This window comes from Rutidosis leptorrhynchoides, chromosome 2, assembly GCF_046630445.1.
Source record: "Rutidosis leptorrhynchoides isolate AG116_Rl617_1_P2 chromosome 2, CSIRO_AGI_Rlap_v1, whole genome shotgun sequence".
Classification (NCBI taxonomy): domain Eukaryota; kingdom Viridiplantae; phylum Streptophyta; class Magnoliopsida; order Asterales; family Asteraceae; genus Rutidosis; species Rutidosis leptorrhynchoides.
This window is the reverse complement of record NC_092334.1, coordinates 412812031-412825634: the sequence shown is the minus strand read 5'-3', so window position 1 is coordinate 412825634 and position 13604 is coordinate 412812031. Positions and strand designations below refer to the sequence as shown.

Genomic DNA, 13604 nt, shown 5'->3' with positions numbered 1-13604 from the left:
AAGACAATTATCCACTTGATCTTCAATTCGTTAATCCATTCAAAAACACGACCCTAGGTTAACTTACACCTTCTACATTAGAAAGTTAAAAGTAAATTTAGACCCCGCACAATATAAATAAATAAACCACTGATCGCTACTCTAATCCACTGATTCTGAAGTCCTGCGACCTGATAACATCGCACGAATAAAATCGTCCGTTTCGGCCGTATCTTTGTAGTCATATCAATGGTACTTAGATTTTGAAGAAATCCTTGGTTCGAAGAATCCTGTAGATAAGCTTACTAAGGTGGTGACGACGGACAAGTTCAGGTTTTGCATTGCCTCAACCGGTCTTCTCATGAATTGATGAGAGAAGATGACCTACAAGAGAAATAGAGAGATGATAGTTCGATCTAACAAGAAGTCTTGAAGACCTTGTATCGAAAGTCTACTCATTCGACGTATGTGATGAGTGTGCGTGTACCAAATGGCATTTTGGCGGTATGTCTGGTGGTTCGACTAGCTTGGTTAGTTTGTTGAAGTGTTGGGTTTATGAAGATTGGGTTTGTGTGAATACTCCTTCAAGTGGGAGATTATTAGAGTGGTGAAAGAGATTCAAAAAATCGAGACTCGCGAACACGGGTGGATCGCGACTGGGATAAAGTTGTTGCAGTCGCGACATAACGATAGAACAAAAACAAGTCTTGTCACTAGGCTTCATGACCTTGATACGTGGGTTAATGATACGCATACCCAATTGGCTCGTGTTGCGCATCACACTTGCACCTTATGTGCATATCCCTCGTGCTCTGGCACTTCAGGCGCAAGTAAATGTGTGCTTGTGTGCGCCAGGTTAGGATAGCGCGCTACACGAAGATGACGTGTCCTGTACTTACCACGATCTCTGTACAAGGACTGACAGCTAGCAAAAAGTAAGAGTACTGTTCCCTGGTCCCCTCCACTGAACGATCAAGTAGTACAGACAAGAAAGCAACGTGGAACACGTGGCTCCAATAATCAAACATCACTGTAGCTATAAATAACGGACTCGAATCACAAGGCAGAAGATCCGTTTTTTGGGAAGTTACAGACATACTATTTTTAGTACCCACGTAGGGACTAGTTACGCTCTTTACATAGCATGTTCTATACCCGCGATACCGGACTCACAGCATATCACTAGTTACTCTCGATATACAGGTAACGTTCTACGAACATAAACCCTATTCCCAGCGCGAGTCATCACTAACCGGGTGACCCGTCGTTGGCGGGTCTATGTTTAACCACCCCCACTGAGATCCTCATCTGGCAGGGGGTTATTTACGGTACTCTGGACCGGAGAGTTAAACCCAATCGACCCTTAAATCCCCCTTCATTGATGTCAAACATGGACCGAACCCGACCCGATTATTCTATGCTTGATCATTTAGCACCATCCGTGGGACATACAAGTTAAAAGGTTTTGATTTGATCTTTTCTGTATATGTCCACTACTCATTTATTTTTTCTATACAGGCATCCGTTACGAAAAGATAAGTGCATTCAATGGCCAATTACTGACAACAACTAGGAACTAAGTGCAAAGCCAGCGCTGGCAGAAGCTCGGAGGCGACAGAGATATCGTTCCCCGCCATCCGAACGTTCAACACTTCATGTGCGCCCATTGTAGTACAGGGATACTTGCCCGAGTCAGGTCATGGCGTGAAGCGCCTTCATATGGACAATGTCAGTAGTGTTGACATCATGTACGAGCATTGCTTTCGACAGTTGCCCATAATGATGAGGTGATCCATCAAGCCTCCGACCACGGCCTTGTCCGGGTTTTCAGGAAAATCAACGTGGCCCATTGGAATTCTAGACTTGAGGCTGGAGCTGAGAGACAGCAAGGACAAATTAAAAAAGCACACTGAGAGCATAAAATTTTGTGTAGTGCGCTCGTATTCTAGATACAATGCTATACTGGGAAGAACCTCCATTCAAAAATTCGGCGCCATACCATCTACAATCCACGAGATGGTCCGATTCCTGACAGAGCAAGGGGTCGCCACCCTCGAATCAATGCCGCTGGACGCCCTGTGCGCATCCATTACTGACAAAGGAAGCACTACTCCTGAATAAAAAGGCGCGAATGAGTGGTGGGTTGTAGTTAATCCCGAATATTCGGAACAGAAGGTAAAGATAGGGAGAAGCCTCACACGTGAAACTAAAGAGAAGCTGGGGAATATACTCATTTCCAATTCTGATGTATTCTGTTGGCGCGATGCCGATATGACCGGAGTACCGCGAGAGATCGCGCAGCATTATCTCCGCGATAGCACCAATTTGACCCCTATCAAGCAGAAGAAGTGGCTAATGGCACCCGAAAGAAGTGAATGGTTGCGTAGAGAAGTTGATAAGCTGGTAAAAGCTAACATACTGCGCAAAGTGAACTACCAGACATGGGTGGCTAAGCCCGTGTTGGTAGCCATGTCCGATGGAACGTGGAGGCTCTGTATCGATTTTAAAGATATCAACAAAGCCTGCCCCAAGGATAATTATCCGTTGCCGGAGATAGATTAAAAAGTTGAGTCACTCGCAGGTTTTAGGTTTAAGTGTTTCCTAGACGCCTACAAAGGATATCACCAAATAAAAATGGCGGAGGAAGATGAAGAGAAGACCGCGTTCCACACAGACCAAGGGATATACTGTTACACTAAAATGCCCTTTGGAGTGAAAAACGTGGGTGCTACTTATCAGCGCACTATAGATACATCGTTTGCTAAACAAATTGGACGCAACCTTGAGGCGTATGTTGATGACCTCGTCATCAAAAGCAACACCGAGGAGCAATTGTTAGCAGATATTTTCGAAACATTTAACACGCTCAGGAGCATCAATATGAAGCTCAAACCTACCAAATGTAGCTTTGGAGAAGAAGAGGGTTATCAGGAAGCGAGTTGAACTACCTCCCCATAGAAAAACTCGTATACGCGCTCGTCGTCACTTCCCGTCGTTTACACAGGTACTTCCAAGCGCATCCGATTACGGTACTCACTGACCAGCCTATTCGGCAACTACTTTATAAGCCGAAAATATCGAGGAGGCTAACCAAATGGGCGATAGAGCTGGGCGAGCATGAAATCGCATACTGCGCCAGAAGCACTATTAAGGGACATGTGATGGCTGACTATCTGGCCGAAACAGCCGCTGACATGCCAGTAATCTGCAACCCTGAACAACTCCTCGCGCCTTCTACAGAACTGTGGGAGCTATATACCGATGGAGCAGCAAGCGCTGAGGGCGCTGGTGCAGGTCTAATTCTTAAAGGTCCGCTTCGGGAAGAGCATACATACGTGCTGCGGTTCAACTTTAAGGTGGCAAACAACGAGGCTAAATATGAAGCGCTACTGGAAGGGATGCGTATAGCCCGAGAATTGGGAGTAAAAAAGCTACAAGCCTACGTGGATTCGCAGTTAGTCGCCAACCAGATAAACGGCACGTTCGACGCCAACGACAAATCTATGCAATCATACCTGGCTCTGGTCCACTCACTGGCTGATACATTCATTGACTTCAGGATCAGACAAGTCCCTAGAAGTCAGAATAAGAAGGCGGATATACTCAGTAAGCTGGCAGCTCTCACCTTCAACCATCTGGAAAAGAAGATATTAGTGGAGCAAATTTTCAAGAAATCCATCGAGCCGGAGACAACGATTGCGTCCGTTGAAGAAGAAGAAGCGACTTGGATGATAGACATCATAGAATTCTTGCGGACTGGGTCTATACCCGAAGGAGAGAATGAAGCAACGAAGATCAGGGTAAAAGCGCCAAATTACGAACTACGAGGGGAAATCCTATATCGAAAATCTTATCTAGGCGCATCCCTACGCTGCGTGGGACCCAAAGAGGCTGCTATGATTATTGACGAGATTCTCAAGGGGTCTTGCGGGTTACATTCTGGGTCGAGGACAGTCGCTGAGAGGATTAAACTGCTAGGGTATTATTGGCCCCGAATGTACGCTGACACAGCAGAGAGGATAAGAGTTTGCCAAGAATGCCAATTGCACACACATGTTAGTAGGGCTCCGCAACACCCTATGATACCCATCACGTCGCCATGGCCGTTCTACAAATGGGTTATAGATATAGTCGGACTTTTCCCATAGGGCGCAGGGAACGCGGAATACCTAGTGGTCGCTATCGACTTCTTTACCAAATGGGTAGAAGCGAAACCCCTACGCACCATCACCAGTAAACAGATCAGAGATTTTTTTGGGAAAGCATTGTATGCAGGTTCATCATACCTAACGAAATTGTCAGCGACAACGGTACACAATTTGAAGGTAACCCCTTCCGCAGCTGGTGCCAGGATTTGAACATCAAGCAACGTTTCACCTCCGTTGCGCACCCTCAGGCTAATGGCCAATGTGAGGTTACGAATAGAGATATTGTGCACGCCATCAAAGAAAGGTTGGGAATTAAGCGCATCGGATGGGTGAATGAGTTACCCAAGGTCCTATGGGCACACAGAACAACGCATAAGAACAGCACAGGAGAGACACCGTTCAGTTTGGTATACGGTTCAGAGGCGGTAATCCCAGCAGAAATAACCATCCCGACAGAAAGAGTCCTATCATACAGTGAGGGTGAAAATGACTAAAGGTTGCGCACTAATCTGAATTATGCGAAGGAACGTAGGGAAATGGCAGCAATCCGCGAGGCCAGCAACAAGCAACGCATTGCAAAATATTACGACAAGCGCGTGAGGGCAAGAACTTACAAAGTAGGAGATCTTGTATGGCACGACAACGAAGCAAGCAGGGCCTAAAACACTGGGAAGTTGGGGCCAAACTAGGAAGGACCTTATAAGGTCATTAGGATCAGTAACACTGGAACTTACAAACTGGCAGAGCTTAAGAGAAATCCAATCAAGCGGACCTGGCGTGCTACCGCACTTAAAAAATGCTACATGTAATATAGAAAATAGGAGAATTGATCACTCACCTACTTTGTCTAGATTTACATGTAATTACTAAACAATGCGCCTTTGTAGGTCAACCGTGTGCTGCACTATTGTAAAATCATTTTTTGATTATATTAAAGCATTAGGTCATTTTCGGTTATGATTTCATGTACCTCTCAGAGCTGAATAACTCTATGATTTGAACTGCGCACGCAGAGTAGAATACTAGCGCGTTTTTTCCTACTTAAGGGATGACTTTCCCTAGCTCCCGCGTGGCAGAAGTCTATTTGGCGACAGACTAGATTATTTTACCGAAGAGCGACGGTCATTGGTTTGACTAGTTCCACCCGAGCAGACCTAGGGATCTGCAAGTCATGACTATAAACAAAAAAGCGTTGGTTGCGCTTGACCACAGTCCCAAACTAACGTTTGGAAGACTCTTTGACGCGACTACGAGCGTGCGATCCGAGTGTGTGTTGAGTGCACATCAACGCACATAAAGATTAGCGACGACACGTCAAGAGTATAAAATAACGATGATTATCAATAACAAAGCAATAATACGAGCAGTAGGTGTATCACAAGTTTACATCACGATAATACATTTTTTATTTCTTCCAAAAATACACATAGTACAAAATGTGGTGCAAGGCTCTGCAAGCCTCCCTAGAGGCTTTGCGCGCTTCAGGAATAAGGAAATCCTGGATAGCTTTAGGAAGAACGGTGGGCACCTGAATATGCTCCTTCACGATATCCCAAAAGTGGAGGCGCTCAACATCCTGTATAGATTTCAAGGCACTCTCATAGCGATCATTTATAGCGTCGCTATTTAAAGCATGATGCACTATACGAGGAAGACCCGCCTTTAACACCCCCAACTCTTGAACAGCCGACTACGCTCGTCGCTCCGATTCAGCGCACTGTGCCCTAAGCGCACGGATAGTTTCCTCATGATCACTATTTTGGTGGTTAGCGCAATCTAGTTGTGCCTGTATCTTTTTATTGGCCTGCTGCGCATTTTCAAGCTTGCCGCAAAGGCGCATTGTGGTGTCCCTCATTATGAACATTTCGTCGCCGGAAGACCCACTGCTCAGCCCGGGGCCCTGGACATTCTTACCTTTAGTAGACCCCGTCGAGTTAGGGCGCTGTTTTTCAACGGAGGAGTCACTATCAACCTGAATGTAGGACGGGTTAGGTTTGTTCACGCCCCCTTCCGCGTTACTCCCGCGCCCGTCATCTGAGTAGGAATAATAATGATGGGTAACATCAACGCGTAAGCAAAGTAAGTAACAAAACGAGGAGCATACCAGTACGAGTGCGCTTTGACGAAGAAGTGGTCGGTCTTTTGCTCTTCTTTGAATCAGGAGCATCACTGCGTGACGGAACAAGTTTCCCACGGGGACATCGCTTGGGCAAATCAGCATATTGCGCTGCAACCTTCTTCTTTTTCTTCCTGCGCGAAGAACCAGAAGTAGAAGCTGCGGTAACAGGACACTTAGCCGAGAAACCTTTCCCCAAAGGCATACGGTCCACCACCACAGACGCGGAAGAAGAGAATTCAAGATACTTGGAGAAGGGAATCGCTGTCAACAAAAGATAAAGGCGTTAAGGAGGGAGTAAAAGAGGAGAAAGTAAAAAGTTATGCGTACCTTGTAAATGGCGACTAACTGAGGATAGTAACTGGAATCTGACCAATGTTTGGATATTCCCCCAGCATACAGCACATTGTTGCTATATGCATGTAAGGGAAGCGCGACCCACGCACTTATCCAACATTGACCTTTCGCTTGAACTCAAAGGTGGCGATGTATTTAAGCTCCTGTCAAAACCATATTGCCAGGAACTCACATTCGAGATCTCTAGGGGAATGAAGGTATCATCCACGAAGAAGTAGCGTTCTTTCCAGTCCGATGGACTTTCCTCTAGTGGTTCACCAGTAAAACGGACATTGTCGCGAAAAGAGAACCAGCCAGTATCGAGCCGTTCAAAAGAAAATATGTTCTTGAACAAGTTCACCGTAGGGACAAAATCATGCGCCCTACACCACATCTGGAAGACAACAAGGCGACAAGCGCTATCAGGGTCTAGCTGACCCATACCAATATTGAAATGAGAAAGTACGCGCAAAATGAAATTCGTGGGTGGAATGTGCATATTCCCCCGCTCGAAAACCACGCTATATACGGTCATTTTCCCTCCAGGGGAACAATTGGCTCGATCTAAGCGACCAGGAACAATGGGTGACAATGATCTCATGAGAGGATAGCGCTTCGCGATATGCGCTACATACTCGGACGAGATAGATGAAGGAATGGAACCAACATTAGAAAAATCAGCGCAGTAAGCCATGTTAGAAATGAGAAAAGTAGGAAAAGTGAAAAATGAATGAAGAAAGCTCTATTTATAGAAGGGGAAAGGACGATTGTAAATGATCTTGATCGTACATGTGTCAAAAAATGTACGGAAAAGAAGGTTTGAATTTAATACGACAGGACAGGTGATGTGACAGCTATCACGTCACACCTGCTATGGAGTTAATAATAGTTGAGTTCGACACCATGCGCAAAGCTTGCGCATAATATCGAACTGGGGGGACTTAATGATACGCATACCCGATTGGCTCGTGTTGCGCATCACACTTGCACCTTATGTGCATATCCCTCGCGCTCTGGCACTTCAGGCGCAAGTAAATGTGCGCTAGTGTGCGCCAGGTTAGGATAGCACGTTACACGAAGATGACATGTCCTGTACTTACCACGATCTCTGAACAAGGACCGACAGCTAGCAAAAAGTAATAGTACTGTTCCCTGGTCCCCTCCACTGAACGACCAGGTAGTACAGACAAGAAAGCAACATGGAACACGTGGCTCCAATAAGCAAACATCACTGTAGCTATGAATAACGGACTCGAATCACAAGGCAGAAGATCCGTTTTTTGGGAAGTTACTGACATACTATTTTTAGTACCCACGTACGGACTAGTTGCGCTATTTACATAGCATGTTCTATACCCGCGCTACCGGACTCACAGCATATCACTAGTTACTCTCGATATACATGTAACATTCTACGAACATAAACCATATTCCCAGCACGAGCCATCACTAACCGGGTGACCCGTCGATGGTGGGTCTATGTTTAACCACCCCCGCTGAGATCCTCATCTCGCAGGGGGTTATTCACGATACTCCGGACCGGAGAGTTAAACCCAATCGACCCTTAAATCCCCCTTCATTGATGTCAAGCATGGACCGAACCCGACCCGATTATTCTATGCTTGATCATGGGTCGCGATCACGACACGGGTCTGACGGAGAGAAGTTTCCAGAATCGAATTTTCTTGTTCCCTAAGCTGTTTCCTTGTTGAGTTTTTGCCTATATAAACATCCTATTGTAACCCATACATTGTATCACTAAAAACTATCAATAAAATCTTTCTAGTTTGGTCCGTGGATTAAAGTAATCAACTTGTTGATTACATATAACCACGTTAAATTATCGCGTTCTTATTTTCTTTATTATTATCTTCGTTTATCTATTGTAGGAGGGTGATTTTCTGAAAATCACTCTTATTGTTGGGTCCAATAACCCTAACATGAAACACATATTATGATAATTATATTATGTTTTATGTAAACATCAAACTTCAAACTATAATAAAGAGTAAATAAGAAAGCTTCAAACTTTCTTTTAACGATGTTTTATGAGTGACAGCCGTTGTGAGCGTCTGAAAAAGACAACTAAATTACTAAAATAAAGTGCAGAGCAGCTAGGCAAAAAGGAAAAAGAAGATGATCCTCACGTATCATTTTTTAATCCATCTACACCTAATTTACTATTATACCTTTAATTATATTTAGAATAATAATAATAATATAAGTTCAACCTTTTAAAAGCATAACTGTAAAATTATGAGACAAAAATATAGATAGATTAAAATGTAGTGTGTAAGTATCAACTTCTAAGGGAAAAGTTGGTGCGGTGGCCGCCAATATTGTTTTTTATTCAATCCTTTTTCTTTTTTTCAAAGCACCCATATTATATTATATTATTATCTATTACGGAGTATTTCAAATTAACTTTTCAACTTTTGTGAACTTTATTTATGTTATGTTATTTAAAAATAAATAAAAGAATGCAACAATTGTTTAAAGGTGGAGGAAGTCGGCCTTTAGATCTACTATCAACCTGCAAATTAAACTAGAAAAAAATGGAGTTCAATCTCTTAATTTTAACATTTATAGCAGCCATCTTTTTAGCTATTGTTATAATATCTTTAAGTTTGGACAAAAAGAGAGATGTGAAGAAGAAAGAACTTGCACCTAAAGCCATGGGGGCATGGCCTATAATCGGACACCTACACCTTCTCGGTGGATCTCGATTACCGCACCATGTTTTAGGTGACATGGCAGATAGATATGGCCCAATCTTCACCATCAAACTTGGAGTTCACCAAGCTTTGGTGGTCAGTAATGGGGACATAGCCAAAGAGTGCTATACGACCAACGATAAGATCTTCGCTAGTCGACCTAAATCAAAGGGGGTAGAACTCATGGGATACAACTATGCTATGTTTGGCCTTGCCCCTTATGGGGATTATTGGCGCCAAGTTCGCAAAGTTATTATGCTCGAGGTTCTTTCTCAACGACGAGTTGAGATGCTAGGACATATTCGAGTTTCTGAACTTAAAGCCTCCATGAACGATATCTATGAGGCTTGGGTTACGAATAAACAAAACGAAGGTTCGGATATGGTAAAGGTGGATATGACTAAATGGTTTGGTAACTTGATATTAAATGTTGTGGGAAAGCGATTTCCACTTGACGATGAAGAAGGGGTTAGATTTCAAAATGTGGTAAAGAAATTTTTCGAATTATTGGGCGTGTTTGTGATGTCTGATTTCATTCCTTATATGAAGGTTTTCGACTTTAGTGGATATGAGAAAGATATGAAGAAGGTAGCTAAAGAAATGGACAACATATTTGGAGGATGGTTAGAAGAACACAAGAAAAAGATAGAAACAGGACAGCAACATGAAGGCAACCAAATCTTCATGGATGTGCTGATTTCGATTCTTCAAGATGCCACTGATCAAGATTTTCCAGGTTTTGATCATGATACCGTTATCAAAGCCTCATGTCTGGTAAATTAAGCTCAAACAACCTTGATCTATATTACTATTAGTAACTATATATTTGCTGATATATAAGGGTTCAATTTGTTGTTGTTCCCAACACATTAATATAATTTGAGTGGTACATATTAATATTTTCTTTTCCAGAAAATGACTATTCAGATCTAAAAAATCATTGTTAAAAATATATGGAGTTCCATGTTTATATTTAGTGGTGTTTTGTAATATTTGAGTAGTATTTTGTCAGAAAAATTTCAAAAGTACTGAGGTCTTACCCCACAACCATCAGTGTATATTCGTCGCTGTCGCAACATTTATCACCTAAATTAACACCGTGGAGTTCTAAGGTTGTATTTGATTGTGTTTTAACAAATGATTCAGCTATTAATGCTGAATCGTTCAGCATTCACCGTGTTTGTTAATAATCTATGAATGACAAATGAGGTTGAATGAAACAAAAATGTGTGTTGAACCATTCTATCTCTTAACCATTAACCATTAAGTATCTTCATTTTTTTTTTAAAAAAATTCTTACCTTATATCCATAACACTTATATTTTTATAATTCCTTCGTCTCACAAAAAGTATCCCCTAACAATTAAGTTAAATTTAAGATATGTTGTTAAAATGTCTATTTTTTCTTTCATTTAACATGGTATCTAAATCTGAATTGATTAAATTCCTTAAAAAAGTAAGTCGGATAAAAAAAATATGAGTAAATATTTTATTAACTTTTATATATAAAAAGGGTAGAAATGAAGTTTCACCGATCTTATATTGTTATTTTGAGTAAAAGAGATATTTAATTTGGAACATATATAAATGGTAATATGGACTCTTTTTATGGGACCGTGAAATATTTACTAATGTAAAATGTAAAATGATAATGGAGTAATTTAACAACATTATAATAATGTTATCAAACATGTTATTGTCATTCGGTACTTATTCAATCAAAACCTTTCCATATATTCAGATTTTGAACCATCCTAATTCTATTTTATTAATAAGGAACCTAACATTTTCATATAATTTGAATTTGCAGGCGATACTAACGGCAGCCTCGGACACGACATCGATAACCTTAACATGGGCTTTATCTTTACTACTTAACAACCCCAAGGCGTTAAAAATCGCCCAAGATGAGATTGATGAGCATGTTGGAAGGGAGAGACCAGTAGAGGAGTCCGACATGAAGAACTTAGTCTATTTAGATGCCATCATCAAAGAAACATTGCGCTTATACCCAGCAGGACCTCTTGCAGTTCCTCATGAGTCCATCGAAGATTGTGTTGTGAGCGGCTACCATATCCCCAAAGGCACACGTTTATTGTTAAACCTATGGAAAATTCATCGTGATCCAAATATATGGTCTGATCCTTATGAATTTAGGCCGGAAAGATTCATGACAAATCAAAAGGATATTGATGTCAAAGGCAACCATTTTGAATTAATTCCTTTTGGAAGTGGTAGAAGAATGTGTCCTGGTATGTTACTTGCACTACAAACTTTGCGGTTAACATTAGCTATGTAGATGTAGTTTGGACCTTAGATCATACGTTGTATCTAGATTAATGGCGGAAACACTAATTAGAATGAGTCGAATACGTATTAGACTAACGGGATCGAATTAACCAATGAATAATTGATAGAATCGATGCCTAAGACTGTGTATTCGGTTGGTAAGGGTTTTGGGACGATTAGCAGCAAGTAATACGACGGCCTAAGGGTTTATGGTGTGTAACCTAACACAAAACCACGAAACCCGTATTTATACTAAATACAGCGACCATCGGCCGATGGTGACAGTCCCTCGACCGATGGTCCCTACCATCGGTCGATGGTCTTGAGCAGCCAACTGACTGCTTGACCTATTCACGACATTATACTAAGCATCATAAATACAAAATATAAGTGTCCACGTACATATATGACTGAAATATCAAGTACATAACAAATAGAACAATAAACGTAATAGAACTCGGGATTTATGCACCAACAAACTCCCCCTAAGACCTAGTTCTATTCCATAAGTCTTCAGTCATCATACGGATCGATCACCATGTTGTTCAAGTAGCACAGCTTAGCCACTTTAACATACTGTTCAGCCTGTACCCTGTTTTCACGACGATAAAGCATACGGTTATAGTACAAAGTAAAAATATCAGCTTCGGTACAGTTCCTTAACCAGATCGGATCCAACACACGAATACAATCGATATCATCTTCCTTCAGCTTATCTAAAACAATCACAGCTTCCTCAGAACGATCATCATAAAACCACCAACGAAATCTCTGACTCCAATTCTGCGGCAATTTTCTTAACGGAACCTTCTTCATAGTCTTTGCCGGCTTATACTTCAAAATTTGTCGAGATACTCCATTAATAGGATCAACCCTGTACTTAATCCTCGGATACTGTGGTCTAAAATCCTTCCAGTTATTCGAATTGTACGCGATTCGAACTTTCTTAACCAACAATGATGAGCGATCGTTCATTCCACAATACAACATCTTTAACCTGGCAATCTGCATAAGCTCAAAATACGGCAGTGACTTGAACTCATGACCATGTTTGATGTAGTCAACTCCAAACTCTCGTTTAATTGCAAACATGTTGAATTCTTCAATGTATGCCCAGGCCAAGATCCTTCCTTTCGCACCTTTCCTCAAATTTATCATCTTCAAATACTTTGGCTCAAGCTTCGGTTTTTCACAATACTTTCGAATCCTCAAAATATCACGCCAGTCAGCTTCTAACTTCGCAGCAACCTCATCATTATACTTGACTGGCAAGAACCCTTCAGGCAAAACCTCAGTTCTCTCTTTCTCTTTACACCTTCGATTCAAAACTTCGTCATCTGTTCTAAACAACTCCTCAAAACCAGGAAGATCTTCATTCCTATCATTCATATACGTAGGATATTCTTCAAAAGTAACATCTTCCATTAAACCATCAACTTCCCCATCATCGATATCCTTAGAAATCTCAGGGCCAAAAGAATCATCCTCTGATGGAGGATCATCGGACTGTGCGTCAGCAGCTTTAGCTTCTTCTTGCTCTAGACGCACCAGCTCGTCCAGCTCAGCTCTGGTGAAGTTGTGAGGGATCTCCCCCTCCTCTAAATCATCATAAACAACAGAATGCTTGAGCTCATCCTGTTTAGAAAAGAATTCACTAAAACTATAATCAATTTGTAAAGGAATTACTGACAGTGCTATTTCTTTTGAAGTACCAGGAGCCACCACCATTTGAACATCAGTTTCTCCCTCTGGCAATTCAACCAGATCAAACTTCTCTTCCCAAGCAGTAATCTTAGCCAAAGCCGACTCTGCCACCTTTCTAGCTTCAGAAGCTTCTTTCTTTGCAGCAGTTAACAACAATGATTGATCACCAACTTTCTTCTATAACAAATCAACCTGAGTTCTCAACCTAGTAACATCCTCAGTTTTCACACGATTCTCTTCTCTCAACTCCTTCACTTTCGCATCCATATCCTTCTTCATTCTCAGATTATCAGCCATAGCTTGAACATACAAATCATT

General features: G+C 41.8%; 2 protein-coding genes across 2 annotated transcripts; both read left to right on the top strand.

The window, feature by feature from the left end:
* Positions 1-2613: 2613 nt before the first annotated feature.
* Positions 2614-4789, top strand: LOC139889153 (uncharacterized). Its single transcript, XM_071872118.1, has 4 exons — positions 2614-2813; positions 2984-3976; positions 4255-4552; positions 4652-4789. Exons 1-4 carry the CDS (start codon positions 2614-2616, stop codon positions 4787-4789), a joined length of 1629 nt encoding a protein of 542 aa, XP_071728219.1.
* A 4298-nt stretch (positions 4790-9087) lies between these two features.
* On the top strand, positions 9088-11592 carry LOC139889152 (cytochrome P450 CYP82D47-like). The gene is made up of 2 exons (XM_071872117.1): positions 9088-10067; positions 11104-11592. Exons 1-2 carry the CDS (start codon positions 9135-9137, stop codon positions 11590-11592), a joined length of 1422 nt encoding a protein of 473 aa, XP_071728218.1. The 5' UTR covers positions 9088-9134.
* The last annotated feature ends 2012 nt before the right edge of the window (positions 11593-13604 follow it).